The following is a 15,000-nucleotide window of genomic DNA, read 5'->3' as shown; positions in this document are numbered from 1 at the left end:
TGTGGACGAATAGAAACGGTGAGACTTTTATTTTGAAAACGTGAGGATGTGTTCTAGTGTGGACGAATAGAAACGGTGAGACTTTTATTTTGAAAACGTGAGGATGTGTTCTAGTGTGGACGAATAGAAACGGTGAGACTTTTATTTTGAAAATGTGAGGATGTGTTCTAGTGTGGACGAACATAAACTGAGACTTTTATTTTGAAAATGTGAGGATGTGTTCTAGTGTGGACGAACATAAACTGAGACTTTTATTTTGAAAACGTGAGGATGCGTTCTAGTGTGGACGAATAGAAACGGTGAGACTTTTATTTTGAAAACGTGAGGATGTGTTCTAGTGTGGACGAATAGAAACGGTGAGACTTTTATTTTGAAAATGTGAGGATGTGTTCTAGTGTGGACGAATAAAAACGGTGAGACTTTTATTTTGAAAATGTGAGGATGTGTTTTTGTGTGGACGAACATAAACTGAGACTTTTATTTTGAAAACGTGAGGATGCGTTCTAGTGTGGACGAATAGAAACGGTGAGACTTTTATTTTGAAAATGTGAGGATGTGTTCTAGTGTGGACGAATAAAAACGGTGAGACTTTTATTTTGAAAACGTGAGGATGTGTTCTAGTGTGGACGAACATAAACTGAGACTTTTATTTTGAAAACGTGAGGATGCGTTCTAGTGTGGACGAATAGAAACGGTGAGACTTTTATTTTGAAAATGTGAGGATGTGTTCTAGTGTGGACGAATAAAAACGGTGAGACTTTTATTTTGAAAATGTGAGGATGTGTTCTAGTGTGGACGAACATAAACTGAGACTTTTATTTTGAAAACGTGAGGATGCGTTCTAGTGTGGACGAATAGAAACGGTGAGACTTTTATTTTGAAAATGTGAGGATGTGTTCTAGTGTGGACGAATAAAAACGGTGAGACTTTTATTTTGAAAACGTGAGGATGTGTTCTAGTGTGGACGAACATAAACTGAGACTTTTATTTTGAAAACGTGAGGATGCGTTCTAGTGTGGACGAATAGAAACGGTGAGACTTTTATTTTGAAAATGTGAGGATGTGTTCCAGTGTGGACGAATAAAAACGGTGAGACTTTTATTTTGAAAATGTGAGGATGTGTTTTTGTGTGGACGAACATAAACTGAGACTTTTATTTTGAAAACGTGAGGATGCGTTCTAGTGTGGACGAATAGAAACGGTGAGACTTTTATTTTGAAAATGTGAGGATGCGTTCTAGTGTGGACGAATAGAAACGGTGAGACTTTTATTTTGAAAACGTGAGGATGTGTTCTAGTGTGGACGAATAGAAACGGTGAGACTTTTATTTTGAAAACGTGAGGATGTGTTCTTGTGTGGACGAATAGAAACGGTGAGACCTTTATTTTGAAAATGTGAGGATGTGCTCTAGTGTGGACGAACATAAACTGAGACTTTTATTTTGAAAACGTGAGGATGCGTTCTAGTGTGGACGAATAGAAACGGTGAGACTTTTATTTTGAAAACGTGAGGATGTGTTCTAGTGTGGATGAATAGAAACGGTGAGACTTTTATTTTGAAAATGTCAGGATGTGTTCTAGTGTGGACGAACATAAACTGAGACTTTTATTTTGAAAACGTGAGGATGCGTTCTAGTGTGGACGAATAGAAACGGTGAGACTTTTATTTTGAAAACGTGAGGATGTGTTCTTGTGTGGACGAATAGAAACGGTGAGACTTTTATTTTGAAAATGTGAGGATGTGTTCTAGTGTGGACGAACATAAACTGAGACTTTTATTTTGAAAACGTGAGGATGCGTTCTAGTGTGGACGAATAGAAACGGTGAGACTTTTATTTTGAAAACGTGAGGATGCGTTCTAGTGTGGACGAATAGAAACGGTGAGACTTTTATTTTGAAAATGTGAGGATGTGTTCTAGTGTGGACGAACATAAACTGAGACTTTTATTTTGAAAACGTGAGGATGCGTTCTAGTGTGGACAAATAGAAACGTGAGACTTTTATTTTGAAAATGTGAGGATGTGTTCTAGTGTGGACGAACATAAACTGAGACTTTTATTTTGAAAACGTGAGGATGTGTTCTAGTGTGGACGAATAGAAACGGTGAGACTTTTATTTTGAAAATGTGAGGATGCGTTCTAGTGTGGACAAATAGAAACGGTGAGACTTTTATTTTGAAAATGTGAGGATGTGTTCTAGTGTGGACGAACATAAACTGAGACTTTTATTTTGAAAATGTGAGGATGTGTTCTAGTGTGGACGAACATAAACTGAGACTTTTATTTTGAAAACGTGAGGATGTGTTCTAGTGTGGACGAACATAAACTGAGACTTTTATTTTGAAAACGTGAGGATGCGTTCTAGTGTGGACGAATAGAAACGGTGAGACTTTTATTTTGAAAACGTGAGGATGTGTTCTAGTGTGGACGAATAGAAACGGTGAGACTTTTATTTTGAAAATGTCAGGATGTGTTCTAGTGTGGACGAACATAAACTGAGACTTTTATTTTGAAAACGTGAGGATGCGTTCTAGTGTGGACGAATAGAAACGGTGAGACTTTTATTTTGAAAACGTGAGGATGTGTTCTTGTGTGGACGAATAGAAACGGTGAGACTTTTATTTTGAAAATGTGAGGATGTGTTCTAGTGTGGACGAACATAAACTGAGACTTTTATTTTGAAAACGTGAGGATGCGTTCTAGTGTGGACGAATAGAAACGGTGAGACTTTTATTTTGAAAACGTGAGGATGTGTTCTAGTGTGGACGAATAGAAACGGTGAGACTTTTATTTTGAAAATGTGAGGATGTGTTCTAGTGTGGACGAACATAAACTGAGACTTTTATTTTGAAAACGTGAGGATGCGTTCTTGTGTGGACGAATAGAAACGGTTAGACTTTTATTTTGAAAACGTGAGGATGTGTTCTAGTGTGGACGAATAGAAACGGTGAGACTTTTATTTTGAAAATGTGAGGATGTGTTCTAGTGTGGACGAACATAAACTGAGACTTTTATTTTGAAAACGTGAGGATGCGTTCTAGTGTGGACGAATAGAAACGGTGAGACTTTTATTTTGAAAACGTGAGGATGTGTTCTAGTGTGGACGAATAGAAACGGTGAGACTTTTATTTTGAAAATGTGAGGATGTGTTCTCGTGTGGACGAACATAAACTGAGACTTTTATTTTGAAAACGTGAGGATGTGTTTTAGTGTGGATGAGCAGACACTGTGAGACTTTTATTTTGGAAATGTGAGGCTGTGTTCTCGTGTGGACAAATATAAACTGTGATACTTTTACTTTGAAAATGTGAGACTGTGTTTTTAGTGTGGACAAACGGAAACTGAGACTTTTATTTTGAAAAACCGAGGACATGTTTTAGTGTGGACGAACAGTAACTGAGACTTTTATTTTGAAAATGCAAGGATGTGTTTCTAGTGTGGACGAACAGAAACTGAGACTTTTATTTTGAAAATGCAAGGATGTGTTTCTAGTGTGGACGAACAGAAATTGAGTCTTTTATTTTGAAAATGTGAGGATGCGTTTTAGTGTGGACGAACAGAAACTGTGAGTCTTTTATTTTGGCCTTTAAGCAGCAGGAAGTGATGTCACAAGCGTGTGTCTCATGTCCTCAGAGTCGCTGTCCAGAGGCAAACGTCACGTCTACGACCACAGGAAGAACACGTGTCCTCTGCTGCTCGTGGCCGACCATCGCTTCTTCAAACACATGGGCAGAGAGGAGGAGAGCACCACCCTCAACTACCTGGTCAGCCCTGAGGACGCCTGAGGACGCTAACGCTAACGCTAACGCTAACACAGGCGCTAACCCCACCGTGTCTGTGTCCTCACAGATCGAGCTGATCGACCGCGTGGACGACATCTACAGAAACACGTCATGGGACGAAGAATTTGTCGGTTACGGCGTTCAGATCCAGCAGGTGAGGAGGGACGCACTTTAGATTTACAGTTTTACACTACTGACCCTGTTTTATTTTGAAAACCGCTGGGTTTTTGTTTTTGTGAACAGAAACGGAGACTTTTATTTTGAAAAAGCGAGGACGTGTTTCTAGTGTGGATGAGCAGAGTCTGTGAGACTTTTATTTTGAAAATGTGAGGACGTGTTTAAGTGTGGACGAAACAGAAACTGAGTCTTTTGTTTTGAAAATGTGAGGATGCCTGTTAGTGTGGATGAGCAGAAACTGTGAGACTTATTTTGAAAATGTGAGGATGCGTTTTTGTGTGGACGATCATAAACTGAGACTTTTATTTTGAAAATGCAAGGATGCGTTTTAGTGTGGACAAACAGAAACTTTTATTTTGAAAATGCAAGGATGCGTTTTAGTGTGGACAAACAGAAACTTTTATTTTGAAAATGCAAGGATGTGTTCTAGTGTGGACGAACAGAAATTGAGACTTTTATTTTGAAAATGCAAGGATGTGTTTCCAGTGTGGACGAACAGAAATTGAGACTTTTATTTTGAAAATGCAAGGATGTGTTTCCAGTGTGGACAAACAGAAATTGAGACTTTTATTTTGAAAATGCAAGGATGTGTTTCCAGTGTGGACGAACAGAAATTGAGACTTTTATTTTGAAAATGTGAGGATTTTGGAAACTGCTGATTTGTGTTTTAGTGTGGACGAACAGAAACCGACATTTTTGAAAACCTTGGGGTCAGAGGCCTTTGTTTTGAAAATATGTTCTAGTTGTGTGTGTGTGTGTGTGTGTGTGTGTGTGTGTGTGTGTGTGTGTGTGTGTGTGTGTGTGTGTGTGTGTGTGTGTGTGTTCCCACACTGTGACGTCACGTCTTTTCTCAGATCATCATCGAGAAAGGTCCAACGTCAGTGTCTCCAGGAAAAAGTCACTTCAACATGAGAGGAAGTCCAGGAGACAGTCGAGACGTTTGGGACGTGAAGAAACTGCTGGAGGTAAAAAGACAAAACAACACGTGTCCTCTGTGTCTCTGAGCGTGTCCTTCGTGTCTCTGAGCGTGTCCTCTGTGTCCTCCCTGTTGAGCGTGTCCTCTGTGTCCTCCGCGTCCCCGTCCTCCTGCAGCAGTTCAGCGTGGACATCGCAGAGAAGGCGTCCAACGTGTGTCTCGCTCACCTCTTCACGTACCAGGACTTTGACGAGGGAACTCTGGGTCTTGCGTACGTCGCTCCGTCCAAACCCGACATCCCCGGAGGTCTCTGCTCCAAAGGTAAGCCCCGCCCCCTGCTGTCCACGCGCGTGACGACAGCCAATCAGAGCGTCACGTTGTCCTCGTCCTTGTCTCCACAGTTTGTCCTTCGTCAACAAATGAACTCAGACCGATTTACCTGAACACGGGTCTGACCAGCACTAAGAATTATGGGAAAACCATCCTGACCAAGGTGAGTCCAAACTGTCCTGACTTTTATTTTGAAAATGTGAGGATGTGTTCTAGTGTGGATGAGCAGAAACTAAGACTTTTATTTTGAAAATTTGCAGATGTGTTTTAGTGTGGATGAGCAGAAACAAAGACCTTTATTTTGAAAATTTGCAGATGTGTTTTAGTGTGGATGAGAGCAGAAACAAAGAATTTTATTTTGAAAATTTGCAGATGTGTTTTAGTGTGGATGAGCAGAAACTAAGACCTTTATTTTGAAAATGTGAGGGTGTGCTTTAGTGTGGATGAACAGAAACTAAGACTTTTATTTTGAAAATGTGATGATGTGCTTTAGTGTGGATGAACAGAAACTAAGACTTTTATTTTGAAAATGTGAGAATGTGTTTTAGTGTGAATGAGCAGAAACTAAGACTTTTATTTTGAAAACTAGCCTGATAAAGCTTTGTGTTTCTGACTGGAATGCGATGAACTTGAAAGGTTTATGTCACTCCCAGTTCCGACTTCCGATGTAAATGCATCGGTGCATAATGCTAAGCTAACACTGTGGTGAAATGGGAGGCGGGGTCTCTCCCTTCGGGACCAATGAGAGCAGTTTTCTGTCCTCTCCACAGGAAGCCGACCTGGTAACGACTCACGAGCTCGGACACAACTTCGGAGCGGAGCACGATCCCGACAACATTCCGTACTGCGCTCCCCGAGAAGACCAGGGCGGGAAGTTCGTCATGTATCCGATCGCCGTGAGCGGAGACCACGTCAACAACAAGGTGTGGCCTCAGACGGCGGGAAACGCCTTTAATAACGAGCGTTTAATAACGAGCGTTTAATAACGAGCGTTTAATAACGAGCGTTTAATAACGAGCGTTTAATAACGAGCGTTTAATAACGAGCGTTTAATAACGAGCGTTTAATAACGAGCGTTCCTAACCCTAACCCTCGTGTTGTCCAGATTTTCTCAAACTGCAGCAAACGCTCCATCGTGAAGCGTCTCCGAGCCAAAGCGCTAACGTGCTTCAAAGAGAGGAACGTCAACGTGTGCGGGAACTCACGCGTGGAACCCGGCGAGGAGTGCGATCCCGGACTGTTGAACATCAACTCTGACCGCTGCTGCACCGCGGACTGTCGACTACGACCTGGAGTTCAGTGCAGGTCAGAGGTCACGCCGTCTGTAACTGAAAAGGAACAGTTCAGTACTGACAAACAGCTGTAAACATCTGTAAAACAGCTGTAAATATATTTAAAACAGCTGTAAATATATTTAAAACATCTGTAAACATTTGTAAAACAGCTGTAAACATCTGTAAACATTTGTAAAATAGCTGTAAATATCTTTAAAACAGCTGTAAACATTTGTAAAACAGCTGTAAATATCTTTAAAACAGCTGTAAATATATTTAAAACATCTGTAAACATTTGTAAAACAGCTGTAAATATCTTTAAAACAGCTGTAAATATCTTTAAAACAGCTGTAAACATCTGTTAAACAGCTGTAAACATTTGAAAAACAGCTGTAAATATCTTTAAAACAGCTGTAAATATATTTAAAACATCTGTAAAGCAGCAGGAAATATATTTAAAAGAGCTATAAACATTTGTAAAATATCTGTAAACATCTTTAAAACAACTGTAAACATCTGTAAAACAGCTGCAAACAGCTGTAAAACAGCTGCAAACAGCTGTAAAACAGCTGCAAACAGCTGTAAACATTTGTAAAACATCTGTAAACATTTTTAAAACAGCTGTAAATATATTTAAATATCTTTAAAACAGCTGTAAACACCTTAAAACAGCTGTTAACATCTTTAAAATGACTTTAAAGATCTTTATACAGTTGTAAATATCTTTTAAACATCTGTAAATATCTGTAAAACAACTGTAAACGTCTTTAAAACATCTGTAAATATCTGTAAAACATCTGTAAAACAACTGTTAACATCTGTAAAACAGCGGTAAATATCTTTAAAACAACTGTAAACATCTGTAAATGTCTTTAAAACAACTGTTAAAACAAGTGTCAACATCGGTAAAATATCTGTAAACATCTGTAAAACATCTTTAAACATCTGTAAAACAGCTGTAAACATCTTTAAAACAGCTGTAAATATATTTAAAACATCTGTAAATAAGTGTAAACATCTGTAAACATCTTTAAAAGATCTTAAAACATCTGTAAACATCTTTAAAACAGGTGTAAATATCTTTAAAACAACTGTAAACATCTGTAAACATTTGTCAAACAGGTGTAAATCTGTTTGACAAATCGTAAAAAATAAGTGTAAACCTCATAAACAGCAGGGGGCGCTCACTCTCACCCTGTCTCTCCTCATGTGTCCAGTGACAGAAACAGCGCCTGCTGTAAAAACTGCATGTTTGAGGCTGAAGGTGAAGTTTGTCAGGAGCCGATCAACGCAACCTGTAAAGGACACTCCTACTGCACAGGTCAGCTCACAGGTCACAGGTCACAGCTCACAGGTCACAGGTCACAGGTCAAAGGTCACAGGTCACACACAGAGATGCCGACGCCTTCACGTCTGCCGTGTTTTGTGTGAACAGGAAACAGCAGCGAGTGCCCGCCCCCAGAGAACGCCAGAGACGAGACGGTGTGTCTGGACAGTGGCGAGTGTCTGGGCGGAGAGTGTGTCCCGTTCTGTCAGGCCGTCCTCCAGCTGCAGCCCTGCGCCTGCAACGGTACGACCGCTGGGTCTGTCACCACGCCCCCTGGTGGACGTGACGCTCACTAACCTAAGTCTGTGTCACCACGCCCCCGGTGGACGTGAAGCTCATTAACCTAAGTCTGTCACCACGCCCCCTGGTGGACGTGAAGCTCACTAACCTAAGTCTGTCACCACGCCCCCTGGTGGACGTGACGCTCAAAAATGTCCAAAATGTGACACTAACCTGTCACATTTTGGACGACATAGTATAGTATGTGATTTTTGTCAAATTTTGGACCAACACTTTTTTCGAAAAAAAATTCAAATTTTGGACATTTTTTTTCAAAACATTTTTCAAATTGTGGACGATGACATTTTTGTCAAATTTTGGACCAAATTTTTTTTCGAAATTTTTTTTACATTTTGGTCGACATAGTATAGAATGACATTTTTTGTCAAAAAAAATTCAATTTTTTTTTTTATTTTTAAATTTTGGACCAAAATTTTTTTTTAAAAAAAAAAATTCTAATTTGACGACATTTGTTGTCAAATTTTGGACCAACATTTTTTTCTCAAAAAAATTTTCAAATTTCAGATGAAATTGTATAGTATAACATTTGTTGGCAAATTTGGACCAAAATTTTTTTGGGAAAAAAATGTCAAATCAATGTCAAAATTGTCAAATGTCACATTTTGGATGACATCGTATAGTATGAGATTTTTGTCAAATTTTGGACCAACACTTTTTTCGAAAACAAATTCAAATTTTGGACATTTTTTTTTTCAAAACATTTTTCAAATTGTGGACGATGACATTTTTGTCAAATTTTGTACCAAATTTTTTTTCGAAAAAATGTTTAAATTTTGGACGACATAGTATAGAATGACAATTTTTTTCAAAAAAAAATCAAAATTTTTTTTCATTTTTTTTTCACATTTTGGACCAACATTTTTTTCTCTAAAAAATTGTCAAATTTTAGATGACATTGTATGGTATAACATTTTTTGGCAAATTTTGGACCAAAATTTTTTTGGGAAAACAATGTCAAATCAATGTCAAAATTGTCAAATGTCACATTTTGGACAACATCGTATAGTATGAGATTTTTTTCAAATTTTGGACCAACACTTTTTTTGAAAAAAAATTCAAATTTTGGACATTTTTTTTTTCAAAACATTTTTCAAATTGTGGACGATGACATTTTTGTCAAATTTTGGACCGAATTTTTTTTAGAAATTTTTTTTACATTTTGGTCGACATAGTATAGACCAACATTTTTTTCTCTAAAAAATTGTCAAATTTAGATGAAATTGTATAGTATAACATTTTTTGGCAAATTTTGGACCAAAATTTTTTGGGAAAAAAATGTCAAATCAATGTCAAAATTGTCAAATGTCACATTTTGGACAACATCGTATAGTATGAGATTTTTTTCAAATTTTGGACCAACACTTTTTTTGAAAAAAAATTCAAATTTTGGACATTTTTTTTTTCAAAACATTTTTCAAATTGTGGACGATGACATTTTTGTCAAATTTTGGACCAAATTTTTTTTCGAAATTTTTTTTACATTTTGGTCGACATAGTATAGACCAACATTTTTTTCTCTAAAAAATTGTCAAATTTAGATGAAATTGTATAGTATAACATTTTTTGGCAAATTTTGGACCAAAATTTTTTGGGAAAAAAATGTCAAATCAATGTCAAAATTGTCAAATGTCACATTTTGGACGACATCGTATAGTATGAGTTTTTTGTCTGTGTCGCCATAGAAACCGTCTCCTCGTGTAAAGTCTGCTGTCGGAGCAGCGGCGGCGTGTGCGCCCCCTACCAGGACACGACGGGCAACTTCCTGTTCCTGCGCAAAGGGAAACCGTGCACCGTGGGCTTCTGTGACGGCGCCGTAAGACCACGCCCCCTTTTTCCAAACACAAACAAACAAACGTAAACAGCGCTGTACGTTAAACCTGTCTCCGTCTCAGGGGAAGTGTATGAAGCAGGTTCAGGACGTGATCGAGCGTCTCTGGGATTTCATCGATAAACTCGACATCAACACGTTCGGGAAGTTTCTGGCCGACAACATCGTGGGATCAGTCGTGGCTTTTTCTCTGCTCTTCTGGGTACCGTTCAGCATCCTGGTCCACTGTGTGGTGAGTCATGTCCTCACGGGGACAGAGGGGGACGGGGGGGGGACACTCAGAGGACAGAGACAACATGGCTGCCACGGGACACACACACAAGGAAAACATCTATGTCACATGAGACAGGAAACTGAAGTTTGTAAACCACTCACTCTGTCCCTCTCTGTCCTCACTGTCCTCTGTTGTCCCCTCTGTCCCTCACTGTCCTCTCTGTCCCTCTGTCCTCTGTTGTCCTCTCTGTCCCTCTCTGTCCTCTCTGTCCCTCACTGTCCTCTCTGTCCCTCTGTCCTCTCTGTCCCCTCTGTCCCCTCTGTCCTTCTCTGTCCTCTCTGTCCTCTCTGTCCTCTCTGTCCCTCTCTGTCCTTCTCTGTCCTCTCTGTCCCCTCTGTCCCTCTCTGTCCTCTCTGTCCTCAGGATAAGAAGTTGGACCAACAGTACGAACAAACCACCAAGTCCCTGTTCTTCCCCAGTGTGAGTACGAGCGTCTTCATGTTTCGCGCTGTCCTTGAACGCATCACCGCTGACGTCCTACGTGATGCGTTCAAGGCACAAAGAATTCGTCTCATCTCACGGCTTTTTTTTCCTTTTATTTTTTTTTCCCAGAATGCCGAGCTGCTGAGCAGCCTGGAGTCGGCGTCTGTTCGGATCTTCAAACCTCCGACGTTCCCGCCCACCACAGCCGCCGCGGCCGCGCTCCGTTTCCACGCCGCCGGCCCTCAGCAGACCAGCACGCCGCCGGTCTGCGGCTCCGCCCCCGATCACAGCCAGGCCCCGCCTCCTCTGGACAGCCCCCGCATGGCGACCATCCAGGAGGACCCGAGCGTGGACTCCCACCTGGACCAGGATGCGCTGGAGGAGGCGTTCGGGCGCCCGGCGGCGGCGACTCAGCGCTCCTTCGAGGACCTGACGGAGAAAAATGTGCTGAGTCGCAGCGAGAAGACGCTGCTGTTCAGACTCCAGAGACATCACGTCAACACCAGGGAGACGCAGTGCTGAGGACACGCCCCTTTAGAGCCCCGCCCACTTCAGACCCGTCAAAGTCTGACGCTCGTGTTTTCTTACGATGTTTATGTTGAAGGTGAAATGTTACGATTTCTGCTGCTCGTCCAAGTCCCTGAAGGCATCACCACTGTTTTTATGTCTGGATCCTGAACGCATCGCAGTCTTTGGAGTTCCTGAACACCCCGCAGTCATTTTAGATCCTGAACGCCCCACAGTCTTTGGAGTTCCTGAACGCATCGCAGTCTTTGGAGTTCCTGAACGCATCGCAGTCTTTGGAGTTCCTGAACACCCCGCAGTCATTTTAGATCCTGAACGCCCCACAGTCTTTGCAGTTTTTGAACGCCCCACAGTCTTTGCAGTTCCTGAACGCCCCGCGAGCGTCAGTTGATGTAAATAATTGAAAAATTCAAACGTTTTATTCTTATAAAAACTAAAGTGTATTTTCTTAAATTTAATGTTTACATTTTGTGATCAAAGGGAACCTGAACACATCACGTGTTGAGTAAACATGACTCAGCAGACTTTGCTTAAATCGTAAACGTTGTTGACGTGTGGAGAAAAACCAAACAAATCTTTATTTTTATAATTAATGGAGCGAATGTTTGGTTTTTGTTCTCAAACGTCTCCTGTTTTTTTCTCATAAACCAAAGATAAAAAACCCCAAAGATTTTTTAAATATTTGTTGAATTAAATCCAGACGTTGGTTTGAATGTGTATTTTGTTGTCGTTTGTGTTTTTGAACGCGTGTCATGTTTTAATGTCACTGTGATTTTCAGAATAAAACATCCACATTAAAATCTGTTTGGTTTTTTTTTTTCATGAAAAATGTTTTATTGTTTTAAAGAGGAAGTAGAAAAAAACGACTCCTTTGGAATCATGGGAGTTTTCATCATCCGTGAAAAAGAAAAAAAAAAACACATTCTATTCAAGAAAAACAAATATAGTTTCTCATAAATTTGAGAAAAAAATTGTCCTTTTGGAAACTTTTGTTTTTGAAGAAAATGATTAAAAGTTTCTCATTAGTGACATCACAGAGTGGGCGTGGCCACTCAGACGATGGGACTGAGGGCGTCGTAGAGTCGATGGACGGCGACTTCCACCGTCTCCCTGAAAGTCTCGTCCTCTGCACACGTCACAGTCTGCAGGTCAACAGAGGTCAGAGGTCAACACAGACAGAGGTCACGACGGTGGGGTTAGCATACAGAGGTCTTGATCGTGGGGTTAGCATACAGAGGTCTTGATCGTGGGGTTAGCATACAGAGGTCACAACGGTGGAGTTAGCATACAGAGGTCTTGATCGTGGGGTTAGCATACAGAGGTCACGACGGTGGGGTTAGCATACAGAGGTCTTTATCGTGGGGTTAGCATACAGAGGTCACGACGGTGGGGTTAGCATACAGAGGTCATGACGGTGGGGTTAGCATACAGAGGTCATGACGGTGGGTTAGCATACAGAGGTCATGACGGTGGGGTTAGCATACAGAGGTCATGACGGTAGGGTTAGCATACAGAGGTCATGACGGTAGGGTTAGCATACAGACGTCACATGTTAAATGTATAACTGAATATTGTAGTAATTTTAAAAAATCAATAATTTTAATAAGAAACAAAAACTGCTGTGCAGTGATGGTTTTGGCCTGAGGGGGCGCTGCTGCACTCACTCTGCTCTGTGGCTGGATGAAGGCGGTGACGTCGTCCACCGTCACACTCAGGTTTTTACTGTCGCTGAAATTCACACAGTCGTCCCCGAACATGTCACTGCAACACACAACTGGAGGCTCTTATTGTGAAAATCACTTTGGCTTCCTTCACTTCCTGTCATTACTTTTTTTTTTTTAAATCACAGCCAAAAACAAAAGTGTCAAACATTTGAGAATAACTTCGTCTTTTGTTGTTGGTTTTTTTTTTTTAAATTGAAGGTTACGCAGGTGTGGGCGGAGCCTCCAAGCCCCGCCCACACCTGCGCGTCACTCACTGCAGCATGAGCTTGAGCTTCTCCACAAACACGTCCACGTCCAGCGTCTCGCTGCGTCCTTCCACGACTGAAACACAAACACGGCAAACGTTAGCGAGCGCGTTTTTTCCGCTTGCGATGGAAACTAAACAAAGTTACCGCGGCGACGTCTTCACCGACATTTCTGAGCGCTGGGGTTGGACTGAACCTGCAGGACCACCGTCGTCACCACGTCGGCGTACATGTCGGTGAGCGGGTTAGCGATCCACTGCGACAAAAACAAAACAAACTAAGAAATACGGAACATTCTTTTGTGTAAGAACTGTCGCACGACCACTAGAGGGCAGCACCGGGCAGGGAATTCCTGACAAGAACAGATTTTGGTCGTACGCTCAGTAAAACGCGGATCTACATTTTCTACGACATTCCCAGGATCACGGAAAATGCTAGCTAGCTTCAATTTGTATTTCCAGTGGTAAAGCAAATGACTCTACGCACAATAACAGATCTCACTCTGCTCGAGCTAAAGTTATCGCAACGCGATTGTAGTCGTTGCGACTTTTGTGGTGACGTGCTAGTTAGCTTAGCGTCACCGGTAACCTCAGGTGTGAAATCGTAGCAGGACGTAGGTTACGCAGACACAGGCAGGGATCGCGTTGTTAACGTCGGACGCGAAGTCTCGTCGTGTCACTTTGGCTACACTGCCCCCCAGTGGTTTCCTGTGGTACAAAAAACAGACTCTGAGGATTTTATTGTGAAAAGCCATCGATGACCTCTGACCTCCAGCAGGACCATGCCGGCCTCGTGGACCAGAGTGATGCTTTTAAAGACTCGCACCGTGATCTTCTCTGTTCCCTCCACCTGCTCCACGTCACCTGGAGACATCACAACAGGAAGTCAGGGGTCAACGGAGACAGGGGGCGGAGCTAAGGTCAGTCAGGTGAGTCCTGTAAGACCAGGTAAGTCCAGGGGAGTCAAGGTGAGTCAAGGCGAGTCCAGGTGAGTCAGGGTGAGTCTAGGTCGGTCCAGGTGAGTCTAGGTGAGTCTAGGTGAGTCCAGGTGAGTCTAGGTGAGTCAGGGTGAGTCTAGGTCGGTCCAGGTGAGTCTAGGTGAGTCCAGGTGAGTCTAGGTGAGTCCAGGTGAGTCCAGGTGAGTCAGGGTGAGTCTAGGTTGGTCCAGGTGAGTCTAGGTGAGTCCAGGTGAGTCCAGGTGAGTCCAGGTGAGTCAGGGTGAGTCTAGGTCGGTCCAGGTGAGTCTAGGTGAGTCTAGGTGAGTCCAGGTGAGTCTAGGTGAGTCCAGGTGAGTCAGGGTGAGTCTAGGTCGGTCCAGGTGAGTCTAGGTGAGTCTAGGTGAGTCCAGGTGAGTCTAGGTGAGTCCAGGTGAGTCCAGGTGAGTCAGGGTGAGTCTAGGTTGGTCCAGGTGAGTCTAGGTGAGTCCAGGTGAGTCCAGGTGAGTCAGGGTGAGTCTAGGTCGGTCCAGGTGAGTCTAGGTGAGTCCAGGTGAGTCCAGGTGAGTCAGGGTGAGTCTTGGTTGGTCCAGGTGAGTCTAGGTGAGTCCAGGTGAGTCCAGGTGAGTCTAGGTTGGTCCAGGTGAGTCTAGGCGAGTCTAGGTGAGTCCAGGCGAGTCCAGGTGAGTCAGGGTGAGTCTAGGTTGGTCCAGGTGAGTCTAGGTGAGTCCAGGTGAGTCCAGGTGAGTCTAGGTGAGTCCAGGTCAGTCCTGGGGAGTCAAGGTGAGCTCAGGTGAGTCCAGGTAAGCTCAGGTGAGTCTAGGTGAGTCCAGGTGAGTCCAGGTGAGCTCAGGTGAGTCCAGGTGAGTCTAGGTGAGTCCAGGTGAGTCTAGGTGAGTCCAGGTGAGTCCAGGTGAGTCAGGGTGAGTCTAGGTTGGTCCAG

The 15,000-nt window shown here is 42.4% G+C and overlaps 2 protein-coding genes across 4 annotated transcripts in view; one reads left to right on the top strand and one right to left on the bottom strand.

The window, feature by feature from the left end:
• Positions 1-11,940, top strand: part of adam17b (ADAM metallopeptidase domain 17b) — a 16,352-nt gene extending 4,412 nt beyond the window's left edge. Inside the window, exons 6-18 of one of the 2 annotated variants that reach the window (XM_083898873.1) lie at positions 3,632-3,762; positions 3,848-3,934; positions 4,812-4,922; positions 5,050-5,194; positions 5,275-5,366; positions 5,974-6,126; positions 6,309-6,508; positions 7,695-7,798; positions 7,913-8,047; positions 9,787-9,917; positions 9,997-10,164; positions 10,570-10,626; positions 10,759-11,940. In XM_083898873.1, coding sequence (XP_083754999.1) covers positions 3,632-3,762; positions 3,848-3,934; positions 4,812-4,922; positions 5,050-5,194; positions 5,275-5,366; positions 5,974-6,126; positions 6,309-6,508; positions 7,695-7,798; positions 7,913-8,047; positions 9,787-9,917; positions 9,997-10,164; positions 10,570-10,626; positions 10,759-11,151 — 1,907 coding nt within the window. In that variant the 3' untranslated portion in view covers positions 11,152-11,940. Of the gene's footprint in view, positions 1-3,631; positions 3,763-3,847; positions 3,935-4,811; positions 4,923-5,010; positions 5,195-5,274; positions 5,367-5,973; positions 6,127-6,308; positions 6,509-7,694; positions 7,799-7,912; positions 8,048-9,786; positions 9,918-9,996; positions 10,165-10,569; positions 10,627-10,758 lie in introns of both variants that reach the window. The other variant, XM_083898872.1, reaches the window with a different exon arrangement.
• Positions 11,941-12,042: 102 nt separating this feature from the next.
• The window catches only part of LOC310935046 (cleavage and polyadenylation specificity factor subunit 3-like), a 10,560-nt gene continuing 7,602 nt past the window's right edge, over positions 12,043-15,000 (bottom strand). Inside the window, exons 14-18 of one of the 2 annotated variants that reach the window (XM_083898874.1) lie at positions 13,892-13,986; positions 13,292-13,379; positions 13,133-13,199; positions 12,819-12,915; positions 12,043-12,296 (exon numbers count right to left, since the gene is read on the bottom strand). In XM_083898874.1, coding sequence (XP_083755000.1) covers positions 12,207-12,296; positions 12,819-12,915; positions 13,133-13,199; positions 13,292-13,379; positions 13,892-13,986 — 437 coding nt within the window. In that variant the 3' untranslated portion in view covers positions 12,043-12,206. Of the gene's footprint in view, positions 12,297-12,818; positions 12,916-13,132; positions 13,200-13,270; positions 13,380-13,891; positions 13,987-15,000 lie in introns of those variants that run through there. The other variant, XR_014592978.1, reaches the window with a different exon arrangement.

The sequence above is a fragment of the Microchirus variegatus genome, assembly GCF_963457635.1.
Source record: "Microchirus variegatus genome assembly, chromosome: 12".
NCBI lineage: Eukaryota > Metazoa > Chordata > Actinopteri > Pleuronectiformes > Soleidae > Microchirus > Microchirus variegatus.
The sequence above is the reverse complement of the archived record's forward strand: the minus strand, read 5'-3'. Positions and strand labels throughout refer to the sequence as shown.